Source organism: Neoarius graeffei, chromosome 26, assembly GCF_027579695.1.
Source record: "Neoarius graeffei isolate fNeoGra1 chromosome 26, fNeoGra1.pri, whole genome shotgun sequence".
In the NCBI taxonomy this organism is placed as follows: domain Eukaryota; kingdom Metazoa; phylum Chordata; class Actinopteri; order Siluriformes; family Ariidae; genus Neoarius; species Neoarius graeffei.
The window spans coordinates 42,342,631-42,368,207 of record NC_083594.1 but is presented as its reverse complement, the minus strand read 5'-3'; the positions used below and the strand labels follow the sequence as shown (position 1 = coordinate 42,368,207).

At 43.4% G+C, this 25,577-nt stretch overlaps 1 protein-coding gene across 3 annotated transcripts in view; it reads right to left on the bottom strand.

The window, feature by feature from the left end:
* The window catches only part of ikbke (inhibitor of nuclear factor kappa B kinase subunit epsilon), a 68,581-nt gene that overhangs the window by 18,088 nt on the left and 24,916 nt on the right, over nucleotides 1-25,577 (bottom strand). For all 3 annotated transcript variants that reach the window (XM_060910490.1, XM_060910491.1, XM_060910492.1), the window contains 10 exons: nucleotides 24,160-24,356; nucleotides 23,805-23,863; nucleotides 22,049-22,140; nucleotides 19,833-19,934; nucleotides 13,395-13,452; nucleotides 12,849-12,961; nucleotides 9,854-9,930; nucleotides 6,443-6,482; nucleotides 6,252-6,353; nucleotides 2,580-2,676 (listed from right to left, as the gene is read on the bottom strand). In XM_060910490.1, coding sequence (XP_060766473.1) covers nucleotides 2,580-2,676; nucleotides 6,252-6,353; nucleotides 6,443-6,482; nucleotides 9,854-9,930; nucleotides 12,849-12,961; nucleotides 13,395-13,452; nucleotides 19,833-19,934; nucleotides 22,049-22,140; nucleotides 23,805-23,863; nucleotides 24,160-24,356 — 937 coding nt within the window. The remainder of the gene's footprint in view (nucleotides 1-2,579; nucleotides 2,677-6,251; nucleotides 6,354-6,442; nucleotides 6,483-9,853; nucleotides 9,931-12,848; nucleotides 12,962-13,394; nucleotides 13,453-19,832; nucleotides 19,935-22,048; nucleotides 22,141-23,804; nucleotides 23,864-24,159; nucleotides 24,357-25,577) is intronic.

Genomic DNA, 25,577 nt, shown 5'->3' with positions numbered 1-25,577 from the left:
ACATGAAATTAGCTTTTTATGGTCTTATTATATTCAAAAGACAGAAAAAAGTGATGCTGCTGAGGGAATAAGTGTTTTTATTTTTTTCGCGGTGCGGTTTCCATCAAATCCTGCGCTCTGATTGGCTAGCGAGCGGGCCCCAGTTACGGACCCCGGTTACGGACCTCTGGCGACTCGCTCGTTCACAACAACAACAAACATAGTAGAATTTTTTGTCAACATTTATCTTTTTTTTAATAAGATTTATTTATAAGATTATCAAAAATCTTATAAATTTTTGCCAGCATTTCTCAGGAGAATAGCATTAATTTTGCATCATGGATAGCGATAACAACAGTGTTCACAGCAAAAGCGAGTTTTACTACCCTGAGGAAGAAGAAATAAAATAAAACATTTCAGGAGAAAGCTAAAAACCTCTAACTTGCTAACGCCAAGCAAAAACATGGCTGAATCCTGAATGACTCCTATTTGTATAAATAGGGGACTACATAGGTGGCAAAATGTAGTTTTTTTCCTGCCATGGAAGTACACTTGTATACCGAGGAGGAAGCCATTTGCATTACAGCCGTGAATGAGGATTCAAAATGGCGGCTCGGCTCGGTTTTCCCTTTCGGGCGCTCTCGTTTTCTGTTAGAATTTGGTAAAGAAAAAAATAATTATATTATTTACCAGCTTAAGGTCGGTCCGTATGGTGAAATACCGTGACCTCGGCCTTGAATACTGACCTCGGCTCAGAGGGACTCGCTCAGTACTTTCAAGACCTCGGTCACGGTATTTCACGATACGGACCTCCCAGCTGGTAAATAACATATACATAGCTGACACAATAGAAGTTATATTATAACAGGAACTGACTTGCTTTCCAATATTATTGTTTCACAATATTAAAGAATCGCTGGAATGTTGCTGTGGTATAAGAGGAATAAAGCACTTTCAGGATGTGGTGTTATTCTCAAGAAATCAACTTCAGGGTGGGAGAAGAAGCAGCAGCAGAAGAAGCCTTTCATATGTCACATGCACACTCAAGCACAGGGAAATTCCTCCTCTGAAGGACAAATTTAACCCATCTGAAGCAGTTAACACACGCGCACGCACACACACACGTGAGCAATGAGCACACACACACATACCCAGAGCAGTGGGCAGCTATGCTACAGCGCCTGGGGAGCAGTTGGGGGTTAGGTGCCTTGCTCAAGGCCACTTCAGCCATGATACAGAGGGAGGAGAAAGTGCTGTTGATTCACTCAATTCCCCTCACGTTTTTCTTTCCGGTCCCGGGAAAGCTGATGGGATGGTAACACACTGTACCACCCCATCATGCTTTATTACTTACTTGTTATTTATCTTAATGCATCCATACGAAACAATGTCATCAGATTTGTTTTTGTTCCAAATTAATATTAGGATTAAAATGTACTTGTTGAGTGTTTTAAAGGAGAACTGAAGGCAACATTTTTTATTATCAATCAAAATTCTATTTATCTCATTTTATTAAATACAGGAATGCATTTTGATAGCTATTTTGTCACTGCTATAGCAAGTTATGAGTGTTTGAAATACTGTATGCTCTGTAATATATCAGTCCATATGTCGAAGCAATGGCCGTAAACGAGATGCGTTGAGGCCTGCGCGAGACATCGTAGGACGGAAGTAAAACGTACAGCAGAAATCAAAGCGACCAACATCTGCCAACGTTGTCAAAAGATGCACGCGCCCTCTTTCGAATGCTGATGTAACCAAGCCGGAAGTTTTGTTTGCTTTGATAGTCAGGAAAGTTTGAAAAAAGTAGGCAGTAATCGTCATTTAAACTCGTTTTTGTGCAATACTTCGTTTGGAAAACAGTTTTCAAAATGGCGGCACCGACACCTGGCTGACACTTGACGTTTCGAAGTCTCACACAAGTCTCGTGAAGATCGCCCGGATAAGCGACGCCTGCCGTGGACCAAACGAACTAAATTCAACATGGCTAAAAACCGAATAGGCCGATAAGTCTCATCTCATCTCATTATCTCTAGCCGCTTTATCCTGTCCTACAGGGTCGCAGGCAAGCTGGAGCCTATCCCAGCTGACTACGGGCGAAAGGCGGGGTACACCCTGGACAAGTCGCCAGGTCATCACAGGGCTGACACATAGACACAGACAACCATTCACACTCACATTCACACCTACGGTCAATTTAGAGTCACCAGTTAACCTAACCTGCATGTCTTTGGACTGTGGGGGAAACCGGAGCACCCGGAGGAAACCCACGCGGACACGGGGAGAACATGCAAACTCCGCACAGAAAGGCCCTCGCCGGCCACGGCGCTCGAACCCGGACCTTCTTGCTGTGAGGCGACAGCGCTAACCACTACACCACCGTGCCGCCCCTAGGCCGATAAGTATAATATTTAATTGCAATTAGTTGCCAATACGAGTCACGATATAAGGTTACTAAAACCGAAAACATAATTGAATAACACGTTAATTAAGAAATAAAACAAGTTTAAAAATTATTTCAGTTCTCCTTTAATAGTTATATAGATTTATAGCTATTTCAGCAGTTATTATCGATGATTTAATTCAAGTAAATAACTGACCTTTGTTTGCTGTCCTTCACACATCTGTAGATCCCCAATTAGCTGTAAAAAGAAACTGCTGAAGTGCTCTAACTTTGACTGAATGTCAGACAGTGCACTGTGGACAGACACACACACATTAACAACCATATTTTTCCACATTTTATACAATGTATAGGTCATGAACTGGAAAAGATAGCATCCAAAAGTCTTAGGCCTTTGCTAAGGAACCTTATTTAACCAAACACACTTGGTTCCTCTAAAAATGGTTGAAACCTGATTATACATATAATCACACACACACACACTTTCAGGTATTTTTTGAGATTTTAAAGTCAGTAATTCAAAGATCAAGAACTCACAAATTTACAAGAAAAAAAAAAACCCAAACAAACAAACTCTGAAACGATCTCATGCTTCCGAGCTTCCTGGCTGCAGTGCATTCTGGGAACTGTAGTAGAAAATCTCTTCGAACTTTACTCTTTTATATTGCGTGATCGAGGAGGAACGACTGCATTTCCTGTAACCCTACGCTCAGCTGTTTTAAAATAACAGAGAGATTTGGGGAAGTAAGAAGAATCCATGCACTGCAAATAACAGAAAACTGTTCTTACACAATTATTATACATTTACAAACAGCCAAGACAAAAAAGGACACGGATAAGCAAAGGTGCAAAGGTGTCCGCTTCATATATTCATCTCCCGTTGAATCCGGGAAGCACGACAATCATTCACGTACTTCCCGGCTTCTGTGCATTCTGGGAAATGTAGATGAAAATATCTTGGTGTTTTATTCTTTTATATTACGCAGTTGAGGAGGAAAGACTGCATTTCCTTTAATTTTCGGTTCAGCCGTGGCATTTGTGGTGCGAGGACGTTGATCCAACATTGCAAAGTGAAGTGATCTGGTTCCTTGGCGAAATTATTATTTTTTCCTCGCAAATTTATGGCTCCGAGAATATCCGCGTTTTTTCTTGTAAATTTCCAACACTCCAAGAACACCTTCTCGAAAAAAAAAAAGTTCCTCAGAAGCCCTTTTGTATGACTAGTACAGTCGTTCTAACATTCAAAAGAAATTCTGAAAGATAAGCCCTATTGGAGAACCTATAAGGGTTCCTGTAGTGGGATACACCAAAGGATCCCTCAGGTTCCCAACAGTGCTAATTAAGTGACAATTAAACAATAAGTCATTGAATGATAATGAATTAATCTTGCATTAATGTTTACAATGACCAAACCTGCACACTCTTCACGTCTAAACAGTTCAAACGTAAAGGTGCCGACTGCAAAGTCATATGAATTTTTCAAATTGTTTTATTGTGCATGGCATTTTCCAATATCTCGCAAGAATAATATCACGCGCACGAGCTGTGATATTTTGATGTCCTAAGGGTCGCTTTTCTGCGTTTTGGGACCGTTTTCCTACCTCTTGAGGTAACAGTATGACCCGACGGAAACAGCCGAATGGGAGGAGCTTTAACTAATTAGCATAAGGCCATCCTTAAAAAAAAATCCGTTTCCTGTCCACCGGGTGAGCAAAAAAATTTTCAGTCGGGAGGGAGGGATTTTTTTTTTTTTTTTAAATATGGATGGATAAGAAATCGCAATGCTGTGTTTGCTTTTTCTTTCAGTACTTTTTTATTACAAAAGCAGACACATTTAATAAAATGACAGTTTAATCAACTGAAACTTGTACAAAAACTTTAAGTTAGCATTTTAAATGCTGACTGCAACATTTGCAAAACTTTTACAAAGGTACTTAAAATGTCCGACACACAGACTTTTTGTAGTTCTAAATCGAGCGTTAGGCCTAGTTCGGATGAAATTACACTATTAAAATGATCACTGAATGATTTGTTTTTCTGAATCTTTACCATTTTGTTGTTCGCTAGAATACCATTTTGCGATTTCACACTTAAGCAAATGTTTGAAAACTCCGGATCTCCTTCCTTCATGGTGGCTGCCGTTTTTTTGTGCCGCACGGTGCATGCGCAGAGCTGATTCGATTCTATATTCTGCGCGGAATGCAGGGCTTTCCACAAGCGCCGGCTGCCGGCCATACAGCCGACTACACAATTAAGTCCAGCCGGCTACTTTAATGACTATTATTTTTGTAGCCCACAGGCTCTAAATATTAATTTTCGATTTTAATAAAATTAAATGTTTATCTAACGGACTGACAATAATGTCAAACTGAACCGCACTCATTTAAGTTGTGATTTGCGCTGTTTGTACCAATAATAACCACAAATTCCCCGCAGACTTCGTTGATCAAGGGAGAATAACTCATCCGCGGCCCCGACATGCGGTGTGCGCGCGCACTCGGCGGAGGCAGTAGTGTGTCGGGGCCGTCGGAGGGAACAGAAGCAGAGATAACGCTTATTTTGTCTCCGGTAAACCAGTCTTCTCTCGTTCAATTACGTGCTGGCATCAAAAGACACCGTTGGTTGTAAATGAACCCAAACTGAGTGGTTGGAGTGTATTTTCATACACAAATGGAGAAATGTTCGCTGAGTGTTTAATTGTGTAGCCCCACTGCAGACCGTTGTCGTTGTTAATTCATAGCATGCTCAGCTGCGTGAATGTGTCATGCACGGAAAATAAGAGATTTACAAGCCAGGAACGCCTCATGATGCAATACGCAAGAAAAGAAAGAAGATTTACTGCCATTTTACTTTGTATTTGAGTAAAGTGAATAAATAAATGGTCTGTGGAAAATACATTTAATCCTGGGAACTGCGTACACAGGAGTTTATTTTGTGTCCCCTCCCCCCCCCGGCTGGCTACTTATTTGTCATGTCTGGCTAGTATGAGCCTTAGTGGAAAGCCCTGGGAATGCGTAAATGTCAAGTTCGATTTTAGATTTACCAACCCGAAAAAAATGTCGAAAAACCGGCGTTAAAAAAAAATTTTCAACCGCACAAACGGCACCCACCCGGCCGGTGGACCGGAAACAGAACATTTTTTAATAATGGCCTAACAGTGGAACTTTGTCACACCAAGATGGCGATGCGTGGAAAACATCATAACTCTGCATCGACCTCGGAGAGTTTTGAGTCACAGGGATGTAATTTGTGGTTGACATTCGCGAATCGATCCATGAAACGAAAGACGAATATATCTTTTCTCGGTTCCTGCTTTTGTGTATCGTTTCTTTCTCTGTAAGATCAAAACATGAGGTGTAGAACTCTGTACTCATTACCGTGGAATCCAGCCCATGCATTCTAAGGCTAAGATAGCTAAGCGCTAGCTAGAATGATTTCGTTATCTGTCCAGAAAAATGACACGTCATCTAACCTTGCTCCGTCAGTTGCACTCACTACGCAGGCTTTCCTTTTCTTTTCCGCTAGCTGGAGAGCCGAGTCCGTCATGTTTGCCCACGCCGACTTGTTTTGGTTAAAAGTAGGTCAAATACGCCCCACGGTGGTCACGTGATATTGTTGCTCGCTTGCTTTGGCGATCTCCGGAATCGTAAAATGCGGGACGCGTTAAACATTTAAAAACATAGGATAGTGCTGCATCACAATATCTCGAAACTCTAACCGCAATAGAAATAGAACACCTTACTCAGAATTCAACTGTGAAGTCAGCACCTTTAAATACATGTTTTTGTAATCTTGATTCATCATAGCTGTTGCCTTGCCTCGCCTCATCAGTAAATAAACAGCGATGATGTAATCAGTATGATCTCACCTGCTCCATGTCACCACTGCAGCCAAAACCTCCTGATACCTCTGCAGGCAGTCATCTCGAAACAGAGCCTTCACCTTCTTAATGTGGGCTGACAGGTTAAGCCTACGCAGAACGCACAGCAGAAGCTTATGTTCAAAATACCGCAGCACGTCAGCGAGTCGCTAAGCGTTTACGACTGATCCGATACTCACTTTTCAAACTTGTGGATCTGCTCATCGTTGTAGTTGAGCTCTGAAGGAGACGACGGAAGAGAATTACATGAAAATCTCAGCTGGCTTTCTCTCACTGAGTCATTTCTTCATAACTCGGTCATCATCAGAACAAAGCTTAGTGACAAAGACGCTCCCTTTTTCATGCCTGACAGACTGAAATTTATATTTACTAGGGATGTTAACCGATGACCGTTTGACCGAATCAACGTCAACCGGTTAATTTTTTTTTGGTTGTCGGTTAAAAAAAAAAAAAAATCAATCGTTTTGAAGCTGCCGATTTTGGAGCGGAGAACCTGGAATTCTGTGTTGTAAACGCTTGGGGCATGCCATGCGGTGTAAGGACGACAGCTGACAAATCAGAAACACCCATTCAGTCATGTCCCGCCGTCCCGCCCAGTTGAAGACAGCTGCCACTCGGCGAAAGAAAAGTCTCAGTGTTGGATTACATTTTACTACGATGTTAACATCAAGGAAATTCTTGACTATCAAAGAAACAAGAACACGGCGCATGAATGAAGTTGATGGTTGATTAGTCTGGTGAATATTAATGTCAACATAATAATAATACACAAGATCTGAACTAAAACCTGGTTACTCACTGATGTTACTCAGCATCAGACAGTTGCTATATTAGCTTAGCGGCTAATCATCTCAGCTCTAGCCATCCCATTCCCAATGGCTGTGCACAATTAGCAGCCATGTAACCGTAATATCAGTAGCTGGAAAACAATTGCAGTATGAGGTCTCTGTGGCTCACTTCGAAGAAAAGTGCCTAGTCCGTAGCAGTATGCAACATCAACACACCGCCTACTGCAGTTAACTGTAAACAACAGCGGCCGGTAGTGACTGAGCTAAAGCTTGCCGCTTAGAAAATGACGGCAATTTATTGAGAACATGTTCACACTGGGGGTGGCATGGTGGTGTAGTGGTTAGCGCTGTCGCCTCACAGCAAGAAGGTCTGGGTTTGAGCCCCGTGGCCGGCGAGGGCCTTTCTGTGTGGAGTTTGCATGTTCTCCCCGTGTCTGCGTGGGTTTCCTCCGGGTGCTCCGGTTTCCCCCACAGTCCAAAGACATGCAGGTTAGGTTAACTGGTGACTCTAAATTGACCGTAGGTGTGAATGTGAATGGTTGTCTGTGTCTATGTGTCAGCCCTGTGATGACCTGGCGACTTGTCCAGGGTGTACCCCGCCTTTCGCCCGTAGTCAGCTGGGATAGGCTCCAGCTTGCCTGCGACCCTGCAGAACAGGATAAAGCGGCTACAGATAATGAGATGAGATGAGAAGTTGCAACTTAACAAAAGTGCGTGCCCCTTGCTGACACGGCCGCAGAACCCCTCGACATCAGTGCCGCGTTTGACTAAGGCCAAGTTTACATTAGACCGTATCTGTCTCGTTTTCTTCGCGGATGCACTGTCCGTTTACATTAAAACGCCGGGAAACGGGAATCCGCCAGGGTCCACGTATTCAATCCAGATCGTGTCTGGTCCGGTGCTGTGTAAACATTGAGAATACGCGGATACGCTGTGCTGAGCTCTAGCTGGCGTCGTCATTGGACAACGTCACTGTGACATCCACCTTCCTGATTCGCTGGCGTTGGTCATGTGATGCGACTGCTGAAAAACGGCGTGGACTTCCGCCTTATATCACCTTTCATTAAAGAGTATAAAAGTATGAAAATACTGCAAATACTGATGCAAATACTGCCCATTGTGTAGTTATGATGGTCTTTAGGCTTGCCATCCTTCCACTTGCAAGTGGTAAGTGACTTGCGCACAGCGGCTCAGTCCCGAATCACTGCTCGTGCACTTCACTCGCGCGCTCTGTGAGCTGCGCAGGGCCAGAGTGCGCACCCTCCAGAGGGCACTCGCTGTTCAGGGCGGAGTGATTTGGAGCGCAGCCGCTGAGGAGGAAGCGATGAGCCGCACTGACACATTTCAACTTACGTGCCGAATTAGTCATGTGATTAGCGTATCCGTGTATTGGTGTTGCTGTGTGCACGCGAATCATGTATTGGTGTTGCTGTGTGCACGCTAATCGTTTTTAAAAACGTTAATCTGATGATCCGCTGATACGGTCTAATGTAAACCCCACCTAAATGTTTCGCGCTGTAGAAAAGGTAATGTGAGTGGAGGGCAGCGACTGGGACTGAATGTGCGGATGCTCGCGGTTAGATTTAGAATAGATTCTAATAATTCCAATTCTAGAATTTTAAACTCATAGGTTAACCGAGGTTAACCGGCTAATGAGGCTCGGTGGTCGGTCAAGATTTTTTTTTTTAGTTTTCGCCATCCCTAATATTTACACCCTGAGATAAGGCTGAATCAGTTTTTCTGCACTGGAACAAATCTCGAATGAAAACATGGGCTGTTTCATGGGTTGTTATCAAACACGACCTCGGTACTCCCCCTGACTAGAAGGAGGCTCCCTGCTTCATGACTAGAAATTCCCAGAAACTTCAAATCCAAATACCGTCAGTCATTCTTACTAAACCAGATTTTCTTACACAGAGTTGGCATTCACATCCTAATCATTAACTGTAATGGTTTTTTTCATTCTATCCTGACTATTTGATTCCTGAATAAACACCGCATTCATTATCGACTACTGATATGAACACCAGTGTTATAGTCGAGTCACTAAACCTCGAGTCCGAGTCCAGTCTCGAGTCCCCAGTGTTCAAGTCCAAGTCATTAAAAAAAAAAAATCGAGTCGAGTCCGCTATTGATCTGAGCGCACCATTTGACGGTGGCTGTTTTAGCGCCGTTAACATTAGTTTGTTCCTGAACAGGTGAATGTGCGTTCTCTTTATCAGGGAGTGCGAAGTATTCTGTCAGAGATGGTTAGGAGACAGATGTAAGTGCAGAAGGTGTGTTATTAATACAAGCGAAGACACGTGAACAATCCGGAACGGCAGGCAAAATCGTAAAACAGGCGATAATAGGTCAAGTGAGGCACAAACAGGCTAGCGTTGACTCGGCAGAATCAAAGACGAGAAACAGGAAATCAGGGATCAGGAAACCGAACAAGGAAATAAGGCTCGGTAATGTGTCAGCAATGCAACTCAATACTTCGCAAAGTAAGTGTGTTTTCATAGTTTTTATACAGGTGCGCTGATTGCGCTTTAATCCTGTGCAGGTACGAGTCTATCTGATGCACGCGCCAAGGTGCGCAGGTGTGACCCTCTTGTACAAAATTCATGTCGCTATAAATATCTTGTGCTAAATTATTATGGCATGTTACAAAAAATAAAGAAAAAAATCGACTCCTCGTCTCCAGTGCACGAGTCCCAGTCCAATTCCGAGTCATAAGTGCTCAAGTCCGAGTCGAGTCACGAGTCCTTAAAATTAGGGCACGAGTTGGACTACAAGCCTGATGAACACATATGTACTCACTGCCAATTTGTTTGTCTTTGCGATACTGTCGGTGTACAGCCACAATCTTTTCAAGAAACACCTCCATCTTCTGTATGCTGCATCAAGCACATCAAGATACAGGTCATTCAATGCTCACAATATGTAATTGTCCATAACTTTAAACCAGCAATCAGGAGATTTTTTTTTTTATGTTCAAGCTGTTTACACTACCGTTCAAAAGTTTGGGGTCACCCAGACAATTTTGTGTTTTCCATGAAAAGTCACACTTATTTCCCACCATAAGTTGTAAAATGAATAGAAAATATAGTCGAGACATTTTTCTGGCCGGCGGCACGGTGGTGTAGTGGTTAGCGCTGTCGCCTCACAGCAAGAAGGTCCGGGTTCGAGCCCCGGGGCCGACGAGGGCCTTTCTGTGTGGAGTTTGCATGTTCTCCCCGTGGGTTTCCTCCAGGTGCTCCGGTTTCCCCCACAGTCCAAAGACATGCAGGTTAGGTTAACTGGTGACTCTAAATTGCCCGTAGGTGTGAATGTGAGTGTGAATGGTTGTCTGTGTCTATGTGTCAGCCCTGTGATGACCTGGCGACTTGTCCAGGGTGTACCCCGCCTTTCGCCCGTAGTCAGCTGGGATAGGCTCCAGCTTGCCTGTGACCCTGTAGAAGGATAAAGCGGCTAAAAATAATGAGATGAGATGAGATTTTTCTGGCCATTTTGAGCATTTAATCGACCCCACAAATGTGATGCTCCAGAAACTCAATCTGCTCAAAGGAAGGTCAGTTTTATAGCTTCTCTAAAGAGCTCAACTGTTTTCAGCTGTGCTAACATGATTGTACAAGGGTTTTCTAATCATCCATTAGCCTTCTGAGGCAATGAGCAAACACATTGTACCATTAGAACACTGGAGTGAGAGTTGCTGGAAATGGGCCTCTATACACCTATGGAGATATTGCACCAAAAACCAGACATTTGCAGCTAGAATAGTCATTTAGCACATTAGCAATGTATAGAGTGGATTTCTGATTAGTTTAAAGTGATCTTCATTGAAAAGAACAGTGCTTTTCTTTCAAAAATAAGGACATTTCAAAGTGACCCCAAACTTTTGAACGGTAGTGAACTGTACATTTAGGCTAAAAACATTCGAATTCGATTTTCACAACTCAATTTTCTCTCTTAAGTAATTTCACGTATCTACGACAATTCCTTAAATAGTCATCTTTTATACACTATATCAAATTTGCAGTCGGTCAAATGTTTACGTTTACACTCACCGGCCACTTTAATAGGAACTTGTTCTTGATTCTGTTCTTGGCTGGCAGGGGTGGAACCCAATGTGCTCTTCTGAGATGCTTTTCTGCTCACCACGCTTGTAAAGAGTGACTCTATGAGTTCCTTCCTGGCAGCAGCTCGAACCAATCTGTCCATTTTCCTCTGAGCTGTCTTATCAACAAGGCGTTTGTTTCCACCCACAGAACTGTCGCTCGCTCGCTCGCTCGCTCGCTCAGTGTTTTTTGTTTTTCGTGTCAACCCTAGAGACTGTTGTGTGTGAAAACCCCAGGAGATCAGCGGTTTCTGAAATACTCAAACAAACCAGTCCATCTGGCTCAAACCGACACCCATGCCAAAGTGGCTGGTGAGTATACTTTTGTTCGCATTTCGTGCCATTGCCTTTTAATTGCTTAACTTGAATCAAATGCTTGGGGTCGTCTTCTACAATCGTCTCCTGACAATTTTTTTTTCCCGTTCCTCCTGACAGAACTGGTGTCAGGTTTGTGGGTCTCTATAGGGGTGTTCACACGGCAACTTTTACTCCGTTGTAGCACCGGAGCTGCCCCGGTAGAGCGTTCACATGGTACAAAGTTATACCGGTGCAGCCCCTGAAAGCTGCTTAAACCAGTGCAAATCTAACCCTGCTCGGGAGGTGGTTTAAGAAATTTACTCCCGAGTAAATGCTGGTTTGCGGGGCAGCACCGATATAAAATGGGACGTCTGAACGCTACAGGGGTAGACTCACTACGTGTGAGGAGAGTTGATTACATACGGGCATTGCATAATTTGCATCCTGGTATTTTGCGCTTCCAAAATGTCGAATATCAACAACAACAGAACTGCGTGTCTTCCAGTGTTGCCAGATTGGGCGGTTTTAAGTGCATTTTGGCGGATTTGAACATATTTTGGGCTGGAAAATGTCAGAAGTATTTGGCAACACTGGTGTCTTCATCCACGTTGTTTTCCCGGCGCTTGGTGATGCCATGACAACCGGGAAAAGGAAGTACATTTTCACTCATGCGCATATTTCATTTCCGCATTATTACTATCGTATAGCACGGCCGCAAAAACTGCCGTGTGAACGCAAGTGGGGCTGCACCGGTGCTAACACGCTTCTCTCTAGTAAGCAGGTTTGTGACGTGTGAACGCTCCACAAAATTTACACCGGTGTAAGATATATCGCAACAAAATACATCGGTGCAGCATCGATGCAAATATGTGCCGTGTGAACACCCCTTTTCAGATTTTCTATTTCTATTAAATTCAGGTCAAGGTTTTGTCATGGCCACGCCGATACTTCCACTTTGTTGACCTGAAGCCATTTTGTTCCAACTTTGGAGGTATGTTTACGATGATTTTCCTGCAGGAAGACCCAGTTGTGATCAAGGCTGAACTTCATAATGCCTTCTATTTTTTCTCCAAAACATCACTCACAGCATGATGCTGCCACCACCATGCTTCACAGTTGGATGGTGTTCTTTGAATTCAGAGCTCCACACACAGGGCTGATGGTTTTTCATTTTTTTTTTTCAATCTCTCCAGAAGCCTGATGTAAATAAAGTAGATGCCCTAACCGACTTGCCAAAAAAGTGCATGGTCACATGAGTTGTTTGTAGTTGTGAAAACCAAGACCGAATATCTTTCGCGTAAGTGTACTGTATATATAAAACTTTGATATACCTCAACTTTAATACCGTGCATGTGATAGACATGTTTTCTGCTAGCAAATTGAATGACTTTATTTGCGTACCATTTGTCCTGAGTCAGTGTCTTGGAGTGCTCGGCTGCTTCTGCATGCAGATGTTGCAGATTGTTCTGCGTTTCTCTGATGCCGCTGCCGTAAACAGGTAGTTTTTCATGAATCTGGAGAAAAACACAATCTTTAAAAACACATGCTGCATAAATATCCAACTTTTTCCACCTATAGATATTCTATACCCAGTGACACGCTGCTTAAGAAGTAGCAGTCTACGGACAGCATTACACAAACACGTAAAACACCGGGTGTGCCTTTGACAGCTTGCACAACAGCTGCAGTGTATTACGTTGTCGCGCGTGAGGTGAATTTTTTAATAATCAAACCGAGGAAATTTATTCAATTAATAAAAATCATATTCTCTGCAGAAAATAAGGGACGGGATCAAATTAACGTGCAATTTCTCTTACGTATCTTAGAAAAAAAAATGACTTGATGAAACGAACTGTCCTGTCCTGGTCTGCTACTGTGGAGTGGCTTCAGCATTGCATCATCGGCTGTCTCGATCTATATGTATATATATCTGTGCATGATTCTTACCAATCGGAGTTTCTGCATGTTGTTCGAGGAAATCGGTACATCAAGCGGAACCTGGCTTCTGCAAGATAAAAGAAGTAAAGCGCCTTTTAACGCTTCGGCAAGCAGCCCACTGAGAACGTTTTCAAGAATTCAAATTAAGATGGAAATGACTAGTCAAATTACATCATAGGAAAACTGAGTGTAGTACACAGCAGTGCAGTAAACAAATCACTAGACAAGCAGATGTCATAGCTGTAGAGTACGTAATCATGATCTGCTCCATTTAAAGCGGACATGTTACGAAAATAAAACTAATTCAGTGCTTGAGCACATACATTTGGGTATCTGGAGCCTACCAACCCAGAAATTCTGAAATAAGACGCCCAGTCAGAAAACATGTGCTTCGACAAGCCGTTCAGATCTGACTCCCTTTTCTATGTCACAAGGACGGAGCATTAGAATTATCCCATCCCTTCATCTGAGTAACATCAGCAATAACAGCAATAGTAGTTTATTTATATCACACACAGAAATTGAGTTACACGCATAAAAAAAACCTAATACAGTGGGGCAAAAAAGTATTTAGTCAGCCACCAATTGTGCAAGTTCTCCCACTTAAAAAGATGAGAGAGGCCTGTAATTTTCATCATAGGTACACATCAACTATGAGAGACAGAATGGGGGGAAAGAATCCAGGAAATCACATTGTAGGATTTTTAATGAATTAATTGGTAAATTCCTCGGTAAAATAAGTATTTGGTCACCTACAAACAAGCAAGATTTCTGGCTCTCACAGACCTGTAACTTCTTCTTTAAGAGGCTCCTCTGTCCTCCACTCGTTACCTGTATTAATGGCACCCATTTGAACTCGTTATCAGTATAAAAGACACCTGTCCACAACCTCAAACAGTCACACTCCAAACTCCACTATGGCCAAGACCAAACAGCTGTCAAAGGACACCAGAAACAAAATTGTAGACCTGCACCAGGCTGGGAAGACTGAATCTGCAATAGGTAAGCAGCTTGGTGTGAAGAAATCAACTGTGGGAGCAATTATTAGAAAATGGAAGACATACAAGACCACTGATAATCTCCCTCGATCTGGGGCTCCATGCAAGATCTCACCCCGTGGGGTCAAAATGATCACAAGAACGGTGAGCAAAAATCCCAGAACCACACGGGGGGACCTAATGAATGACCTGCAGAGAGCTGGGACCAAAGTAACAAAGGCTACCATCAGTAACACACTACGCCGCCAGGGACTCAAATCCTGCAGTGCCAGACGTGTCCCCCTGCTTAAGCCAGTACATGTCCAGGCCCGTCTGAAGTTTGCTAGAGAGCATTTGGATGATCCAGAAGAGGACTGGGAGAATATCATGTGGTCAGATGAAACCAAAATAGAACGATTTGGTAAAAACTCAACTTGTCGTGTTTGGAGGAGAAAGAATGCTGAGTTGCATCCAAAGAACACCATACCTACTATGAAGCATGGGGGTGGAAACATGCTTTGGGGCTGTTTTTCTCCAAAGGGACCAGGACGACTGATCCGTGTAAAGGAAAGAATGAATGGGGCCATGTATCGTGAGATTTTGAGTGAAAACCTCCTTCCATCAGCAAGGGCATTGAAGATGAAACGTGGCTGGGTCTTTCAGCATGACAATGATCCCAAACACACCGCCCGGGCAACGAAGGAGTGGCTTCGTAAGAAGCATTTCAAGGTCCTGGAGTGGCCTAGCCAGTCTCCAGATCTCAACCCCATAGAAAATCTTTGGAGGGAGTTGAAAGTCCGTGTTGCCCAGCGACAGCCCCAAAACATCACTGCTCTAGAGGAGATCTGCATGGAGGAATGGGCCAAAATACCAGCAACAGTGTGTGAAAACCTTGTGAAGACTTACAGAAAACGTTTGACCTCTGTCATTGCCAACAAAGGGTATATAACAAAGTATTGAGATAAACTTTTGTTGTTGACCAAATACTTATTTTCCACCATAATTTGCAAATAAATTCTTTAAAAATCAGACAATGTGATTTTCTGGATTTTTTTTCTCATTTTGTCTCTCATAGTTGAGGTATACCTATGATGAAAATTACAGGCCTCTCTCATCTTTTTAAGTGGGAGAACTTGCACAATTGGTGACTGACTAAATACTTTTTTGAGCCACTGTACATACGAAGGATATAATCCATCCATCCATCATCCATAATGCTTGGGTCACACTGTCTTGTATCTTGCCACGTAAGTGGCGTGTGGGTCAAACGCCAAGAAACGAGGCGTATTTTGTCCAAAATTAAAGTCCTGTGACGTACTGTGGCATATCTGGGGTTCAAGGGACGTAAAATTATGGCATGCTGAGGCGTATGATGCGTTGCTGTGGTGTGACGTTGCTGCTGCATATCTGCGGCGTTCATTGTCATTCGTCACAGTCAAGAAAGCACCATACCAGTGAAGAAGTCAGGACCCAAGAAGGACAAGGAAAGAGGGACGACATCAGCCACATCCACCCAGCCAGCCCTGGAGCCACCTTCACCAGACACGTCAACTAAAGCATTCGCACGGTGTAAAACGTGTTCGAGCAATGTTCCTGCTGCGTAGCTTTCATTTTGACGGCGTACACGTGACGTATCAAAGCTGTTACGTATGTGCTACGGATTTTTAAGTGCAGACTTAAAAATACGCCGCACCCTGGCATACAAGAAGATCGTGATACGCGTCCTAGAGTATTAGCTACGTAAGCCAGCGATGCTGCGACGTTCCTTTCTTACATACGCAAGGCTGAAACGCTAACGTGTGACACAAGCATAACCGCTTATCCTGTGCAGGGTCGAGGGCAGGCTGGAGCCTATCCCAGCTGACTATGGGCGAGAGGCGGGGTACACCCTGGACAAGTCTCCAGATCATCACAGGGCTGACACAAAGATTCACACTCTCATTCACACCTACGGTCAAGTTAGAGCCACCAGTTAGCCTAACCTGCATGTCTTTGGGCATCATCTCATCTCATCTCATTTTCTCTAGCCGCTTTATCCTGTTCTACAGGGTCGCAGGCAAGCTGGAGCCTATCCCAGCTGACTACGGGCGAGAGGTGGGGTACACCCTGGACAAGTCGCCAGGTCATCACAGGGCTGACACATAGACACAGACAACCATTCACACTCACATTCACACCTACGGTCAATTTAGAGTCACCAGTTAACCTAACCTGCATGTCTTTGGACTGTGGGGGAAACCGGAGCACCCGGAGGAAACCCACACAGACACTGGGAGAACATGCAAACTCCACACAGAAAGGCCCTCGCCGGCCATGGGGCTCGAACCCAGGACCTTCTTGCTGTGAGGCGACAGTGCTAACCACTACTAGGATATAATGCTGGAATATAATATATCGACTGAGGCAGGAAAAACGATTTTGGATAAAATTGTTATTGTCTGTTACAAGTAAAAAGTAACCAATAACCAAACTTAATAAACTTAATCAATAACCAAACTTCAACTCAATGTGTGGTCATTTTATGTTGCAATTCACAACTATTCAATGGTTTTCTGAAAAAAATAAAATAAAAATAATACTCGGAAAATAGGGGGCAAGTGGAAATTAACCCCCACTTGCCTCCCAGGGCAAGTGGGTTTAAAAGTTAATGTCGAGCCCTGTTGTTCTAGTTCATTTAGCCATTTTTCTTCGCTGCCATTTTTCTTTTAGCGACCCGAGCTCAGTTCTCAGGGCCTTGTTCTCATTGGAAAGTTCCTTCAGTTTTCTTCGTTGGACATGCTTCATATTTAAGCATTTAAATAGTCAAGCGAATCTTGTAATGGAGCAAGCTTCTGGTCAAGCTTTCTTTCTCGAATTTCTTCTAAATCTTCTCATGGTTTGCAGTCGAGTGCGAAGCAGCTGGGATGAGGATCAGCACCTCCGAGTCCGTGGCCATGGCGCTCAGCCAGAAATGGGTGGAGTGCCTACTCTAGGTCAGGGGGGAGTTGCTACCTAAAGTGGAGGAGTTTAAGTATCTCGGGATTTTGTTCACGAGTGAGAGTAAGGGGGAGCGGGAGTTGGACAGATGGATCGGGGCAGCGTCAGCAGTGATGCAGACGCTAAACTGGTCTGTTGTGGTAAAAAGAGAGAGCTGAGCCAAAAGGCAAAGCTTTCAATTTACTGGTCCATCTACGTTCCCACTCTCTATGGTCATGAGCTGTAGGTAGTGACCGAAAGAACGAGATCGTGGATACAAGCGGTAGAAATGAGTTTTCTCCGCAGGGTGACTGGGCTCTCCCTTAGAGACAGGGTGAGAAGCTTGGTCATTCGGGAGAGACTTGGAGTAGAACTGCTGCTCCTCCACATTGAAAGGAGTCAGTTGAGGTGGTTTGGGCATCTTGTTAGGATATCCCCTGGACGCCTCCCAAAGGAGGTTTTCTGGGCATGCCCCACCAGGAGGAGACCCCGGGGCAGACCCAGGACACGCTGGAGAGATTACATCTCTCGGCTGGCCTGGGAACGCCTCGGTATTCCCCCGGAAGAGCTGGCGGAGGTGGCCAGGGAGAGGGAAGTCTGGGCTGCTCTGCTTAGGCTGCTACCCCCGATGACCCGGATCCGGATAAGCGGTAGAAGATGGATGGATCTTCTCACGTAATTGACATAATGCTTATAAAAATGATAACTTCGCTCTAAGTAACGAACCATTAAAGCTACACCAAGGAGAAACAGGGAAGAAGCTACACAGTAACACAACATTAACTCACACCACGCACATTAAGCCTAGGTCACAACCAGCCGTACGTACAGGCGCTTACATTTTTTTCAGGTTGCAAGACAAACTTACGGTCAATGTGCGTCTTTCTCCACGAACAAAAAAAACGCAGCGATTTGGGAAACACCAAAAATCGCACGGCCAAAAAATCGTACGTCCGGTTGTGATCTAGGCTTTAGGCAACACAAAACTCAAAACAAAAAACTGTAAAAAACGCAAACAGCTGCACTTTAAACAAACCAGACTGGCAACAGCAACGAAGCAAGAAGGTAGAGACTCACTCACCATGGATGGTGGGGAGGAAAGGAAGAGGGCTCGAGCAGGTAAGAAGCAAGTGTGCTATAGGTGTGTAACATGGAGCAAAATTAAACTGACAAAGTAAGTAGAAACACAGTGAAAAGTAAAACAAACAAAAAAAAAACCTGGAAACATCAATGAGAAGCGGCAGCAAAAGTGCACGTTGTACTCTCAACTGGAAACAATGTCACATCATGACACCAAAAACTGCCTTTGCGAATGAATATTCATGAGGAAACCGCTACCTGATTGGCCGACGGACGTAAGCGGTGGCTCATTATCATTTAAAGGAACAGGGACTCAAATGGGCCGTTTTGAACAGGTCTGTTCGGACGGGGTGAGAAGGTGCTGTGGTGTTTTCTCCTTATGGTATTTTGATCAAAGCATATCCCAGACACTGCATTAAGACCTCAGAGAACTGTGTCAACTTGTGGGAACGGGGTATACTATGTCACCTTTCAAACTTTGTTCGAGGATAACGATCTTTTTTTTTCGCGGTCCAAATCCTGCGCTCTGATTGGCTGGCGAGCGGGTCCGTATCCTATGGTACGGACCCCAGTTACGGACCTCTGGCGACTCGCTCGTTCACAACAACAACACACACAGTAGAATTTTTTGTCAACATTTATCTTTTTTTTAATAAGATTTATTTATAAGATTATCAAAAATCTTATAAATTTTTGCCAGCATTTCTCAGGAGAATAGCATTACTTTGACATCATGGATAGCGATAACGACAGTCTTCACAGCGAAAGCGAGTTTTACTACCCTGAGGAAGAAGAAATAAAAAAACATTTCAGGAGAAAGCTAAAAACCTGTAACTTGCTAACGCCGAGCAAAAATATGGCTGAATCCTGAATGACTCCTATTTGTATAAATAGGGGACTACATAGGTGGCAAAATGTAGTTTTTTTCCTGCCATGGAAGTGCACTTGTATACTGAGGAGGAAGCCATTTGCATTACAGCCGTGAATGAGGATTCAAAATGGGGCTCGGCTCGGCTTTCCCTTTCGGGCGCTCTCATTTTCTGTTCGAATTTGGTAAAGAAAAAAATAAATATATTATTTACCAGCTTAAGGTCGGTCCGTATGGTGAAATACCGTGACCTCGGCCTTGAATACTGACCTCGGCCCAGAGGGCCTCGCTCAGTACTTTCAAGACCTCAGTCACGGTATTTCACGATACGGACCTCCCAGCTGGTAAATAACATAAAAATATTGGTTACTTTCCATCAGCGTATTTTAATGCACTTAATTCGCTCAGCATATATGTTATTATATTATATTATATTAGCTCACACTAAAAACATAGGAAACATAGGATACATAGTTAAGCGAATGAATTTATCCATTCTCGAGTTCAAAATTTTCTTAAGAATTTTGAGCTCGAAGAAGGAGTCTGTGTGATATCAGAGGCCCTTACAGTGCGTCCAGTGTTTCTTCTGTGTTCAGGCAGGACAGCAGCTTCATATTCACCATCGTGATTTTGTGTGCCGTGTTATTGCATTCAATACGAACACATTCACTGCAAATGAGGAAAAAGAATAGATATTGAAAGTTACAGTAGGGTCCAGCAGTCTGAGTCCCCCATCACAAGCTGTCTACAATCACCAGTCACTTTAGTAGGAACACCTGTACGTCGGCTCATTCATGTAATCACGCAATCGTGTGACGGTGGGACACAAAGGGCTTCAGTTAATTTTCACATAAAACATCAGAATGAGAAAATGGGAAAAAAAAGTGATCTCAGTGACTTTGTGGCACGGTTGGTGGTGTCAGATGGGCTGCTTTGAATATTTCAAGCTGCCGATCTGCGGGAATTTTTAATGCAAGACAGTCTATAGAGTTTACACAGAACGGTGCAAAAAAAAAACTACCCCAGAACATCAAGGACGTAGTAGCTCACCTGGCCTGCCATCAAAAAAACCCCACAACAACCAAAACATCAAACAGAACTGAAATGTGAGCGAGGCCCAACCTCCACGACTCATTGTTTACGACAGGAAAATCAACAAAGGACTACATTTTGTTCCCCGAGGTAAGATCTACCCAAAACATCAAATCAGAACTGAAGTCGCATGGTAAATGAGAGTCAGAAAGTCAAAGTCCCTTCCGACGCCATGTGGCGCATAGGGCGGTGCCAATCTCCGTAGCCCTCGGCCTCTCACCTATTACATAGCTAGGGTTACAGTGGGGGGCGGGTCCTCTGGTAACCGCGAGAGTTTGACTCCCCACCCGCATCTGTATTGCAGCGTGCCTTGCCAGACGGCAGTAGGTACCATTTTTATGATGGTCTTTGGTATGACCCGACCGTGAGTAGAACTCGCGATCTCCTGATCGATAGGCGGACACGCTAACCACTAGACCAACTCGCGGTAGTATCACTCGCGGTATTCAGAAGAAAATGTGTTAAGTTGACCTCATGGCTAATTTGTTAGCAAAAAATTGACAATACAACGACCAAGTTTAGTGCAGACGGTCTAGTTCTTTCAAACAAAACAATCAGAACTGAAATCCAGTGAGAACTGAGGGAGGGATGAGATATGATTTCACTGAAAACAAACTAAGTTGTAAACAAATTGATTGCAACATGAAAATCAACAAAAAAGTTAGCAAGTTTTGTCCCCTGAGGTAAGATCTACCCAAAACATCAACCGGAACTGAAATCGGATGAGAACTGCGAGAGGAGATACAATTCTCATGAGAAGTCCCAAAATTCGTTAAGGTGACCCTAGATCGTTCGCAAAAATTTGCCAATACAACGACCAAGTTTTGTGCAGAAAGACTAGCTCTTTCAAACAAAACAATCAGAACTGAAATCCACTGAGAAGTGATGGACGAGATATGATTTAACTGAAAATAAACAAAAGTTGTAAAGAAATTGTTGACAGGAAAATCAACAAACAAATCACCGAGTTTTGTTCCTCATTGGAAGATCTGCCCAAAACATCGACCAGACCTGGAATCGGATGAGAAATCAGAGAGGAGATACAATTCTCGTGAGAGGCCTGGAAAATTCGTTAATTTGGCCGAATTACTCACGCGTTCGCAAAAAAATTGACAAAACAACGACCTAGCGGAGCGCGGCGTGATGAGTTCTTTCAAACAAAACAATCGGAACGGAAATCCGTGGCGAATCGACAGAGGAGATACGATTTAACTGAATTGTGGACAACGGACGCCACGCCACGCCACGGCAACAGCTAAAAACCTCCAGTGGAAATGGATGGGAGAAGTCAGGTGGGCAGACTGGTTCAAGTAACTCAAATAACATTGTTTACAACCGTGGTGAGCAGAAAAGCATATCAGAACGTGCAACATGTCGAAGCTTGAGGTGGAAGGGCTACAACAGCAGACGACCACATCAGGTTTCCGTCCTGTCAGCTAAGAAGGTCAAAGCCATGGGTTTTTTTCCCATTCTGATGTTTGATGTGAAGATTAACTGAAGCTCTTGACCTGTACCTGCGTTAAGTTTTGCAATGTGCTGCTGCCACACGATTGGCTACCTGGGCAGGTGTTCCTATTAAAGTGGCAATTTAATTTCTAATAAAAATGAAACAGAGCACATGACTGGACTTCCTCTATAGTGTAAATGCTTACGTCTCACACACACACCACGCTGCAGTGTATGCGACTCACATGTGACTGTAGAATCCCTGTAGAATCAGGTCTCTGTGCTTGTGCAGGAGCCGAGTTGTCCGGAGAATTTGGTGGATCGCTCCGACGAGGGTCTGTGGAGAAGAACAAGAGGGTTTTGTGTTAGATGTTTAATCACAGATTAATAATTACTATATAAGGGTCCGTGTCAGAAACTGGTCTCTCATTTGGGACATTATGGTCAAAAAAATTTTTTTTTCTAATTTTACTATTTTTTTTTTTGCATTTACCTAACACTCAATGTTTCTTTTGTCATGTTTAATAAGAATAAAGATCGCATCTTGGTTTATCTGGCCTCCAGTGTGGAAATTTTTTTTGATTACAATTCAAATGCTTTTGTAAAATTGATTTACATATAAAATAACTCCATCATGAAGAATTAAAGCCCCTCCTTCACAGATGAGTGAAAATATTGAATAAATTTCCTCTTTCTGATTGCTTGGGTTAAAAATGCGAAATTATGATGACTAAATTGATTATTCACTTAAATATGAATAATATGATACATTTTGGGTATTTGATACGGCGAAATAGGACACAATGGAAAAATCAAGAACACACCGGAAAGATGAGAATAACGGCGGTGGTAAAAGAACAGCGACTGTACCGGCTGAAGGTTGCGCGGGTCTCTGCTACGGCGCATGAGCAACGGGACATCACTACCGCACCGGACGGAGCGCGAGGCGGGGGCGGGGCAAAATGACTGGCCGTAGATTCTATCAAAAGTTCGATCTAAAGTGACCATGGTTGCAAAATATTGGCCAAAAATACGCAAACACGACGAAATATGAACGTAAGATGAAAAAGAAACATTCTGTTGCCTTATACTGCAAGACTAAAACAAAATAAAACTGTCAAAACTCACCTTTTCAGTGATAACGTCCGAACAGATCACCCGCGTAACAGAAAGACCGCAAATGGAAGCGCGATCAACTTCCAACTGTTGGAGTGGAAAATTCCATTCTACACATGCAAATTGTTAATGTGTGTCCTTCCCCGCACACAGATAACACGCTACGGTAAAAAATAGACCACAACTCATTTTATAGCTCAGAAATTCATACAGGACCAGCTACCATCGTAACATATTCTGTAAGAAACATATTCTATACCTAACTTTCAGCTTTCATTTTAAAAAACAAAATCGCAGATTTATAACTAAATTTTTATATAGCGTAGTGGTTTTAAGTTACTACTTTTGGTGAGGTCGTGACCTTGACCCTGAGGCTTTGCGTTTAGATCAAAACACACGATCGTATTGGTTTTGGGTATGCGGAAAACGGAGTTACGACGGTGATCAAATATTTTGCATGATGTTTTATTACGGTTATGATTATTCTGTGAGCGCACCAATCCTTAGGTGTATAAAGTTACAACTTGAAATACAATTAGTGATAACTGTAGACTTTTCAGTGGACGACAACCTTTTTAAGGGAATGCGATGTAGTCGACCATTTATCATGTCCCAGATCAAGCCGCCATTTTTCCACAAATTTGCAGAATTTTTGCCAAATTCTGAATAGAGTATTCACATCAAAGATTTAGTTTTATCTGTATTATTTCTTTCATCATTTTATTTCAAATTAAAACCAAGATCACCATTCAAACCCGTATAGTTTATTGACTGCGAGTATATTTAGTGGGGGACCCCCACAGTACCCAGTTTCTGAGACAGACCCATATACACACAGACATCCTTCAAATGCAATGATGAGTACAAAGCAGGTTTTTTTACTACCTTCGAGAAAGTGTAGTCGGCCATGACATCAAACTTTGAGGGTAAAGCCGGGATCTCGGCTAGAAAACGAAAGAAAGACGGAGAGACAGGGAGTGGCTTGGACAGATTTCTGTGAGCAGAACTGCAATCTGTTATCACATCAAGAAACTGAAAAGATATCGACTCGGATGAACAATCACAGAGAATTTTTTTTTTCCATCTCATGTTACACGACAAATTAAAATGAGAAACGATTCAAATATTAATATTTTGTACCACACACACACACACACACACACACACAGAACAAACCTCACACTACGTAAGATCATTAATCGGTTATTATTCCCAACCAGAAGTGATTCGGTGTTCTTACGCTCTCTGGGAGGCAGTGCGGCGATTTTCTCAGCTCGTCTGCTGAGCACAAAGATGGGTCGGTCTGCGGAAGTGGGCGGCAGGTTGATCACTTTCATGCTGGGCTCCAGGATGAGCGGGTGACCCTGGAACAGATATTGCTGCACGCCTGCTCCAATCCCTGTCTGAGCCTGGACTTTGTCAAAGAAGACTGAAACACTAAAACAAAAGACAATATAATGTCTGTTTATATGTTTATACACCAATCAGCCATCACATTAAAAACACTGACAGGTAAAATGAATTACATTGATTATGTTGTTGCAATGGCACCTGTCATTGGGTGGGATATATTAGGCAGCAAGAGAATGGTCAGTTTTCGAACTTGATGTGCTAGAAGCAGGAAAACTGGGCAAGCGTAACGATCTGAGTGACTTTCACAAGGGCCAAACTGTGATGGCGAGATGACTGGGTCTGAGCATGTCCAAAATGGCATATCATGTAGGGTGTTCCTGGCATGCAGCGGTTAGTACCTAAGAAAAGTGGTCCAAGGAAGGACAACCGGTGAACGGGTCATGGGTGTCGAAGGCTAGCCCATATGGTCCAATCCCACAGAAGAGAAGAGCTACTGTAACACAAACTGCTGAAAAAGTTAATGCTGGCGAAAACTGAACTGTGTTACAGTAGCTCTTCTGTGGGATTGGACCATACAGGCTAGCCTTCATGCCCCATGACCCTGTCAATGGTTCACTGATTGATCTTCCTTGGACCAATTTTGGTCGGTACTAACCACTGCATACCGGGAACACCCCTGAAGATATGCCATTTTGGACATGCTCAGACCCAGCCACCTCGCCATCACAATTTGGCCCTTGATAAAGTCGCTCAGATCGTTACGCTTGCCCGTTTTTCCTGCTTCCAACACATCAACTTCGAAAACTGACCATTCTCTTGCTGCCTAACAGATCCCACCCTTTGACAGATGCCACTGTAACAACATAATCAATGTAAAGCTGTGTTCACATATATACCGGTACGAAAGTGGTATAACTGTATCGATACAAAGTATACCGGTACAGTTTAGTGCATCTGTCCACACTAGCGAGAAATGTTTGCGGTTTTCTTTCACGGTAGTTGAAATGCGCGTGCGCGAAATGTTTCCGTGGTTACCGAGTAACTTCCTTTCGAGAATATGGCGGATGAAACAACGTGTGTGTGCTTTTTTTTAAAGATATTTTTTGGGCTTTTTTTCACCTTTATTATTGGATAGGACAGTGTAGAGACAGGAAATGAGCGGGAGAGAGAGACGGGGAGGGATCGGGAAATGACCTCGGGCTGGAATCGAACCCAGGTCCCCGGATTTATGGTATGGCGCCTTATCCACCTGAGCCACGACGCCCCCGTGTGTGTGCTTTTTGTTGTCAATGTACAGTCTGTATT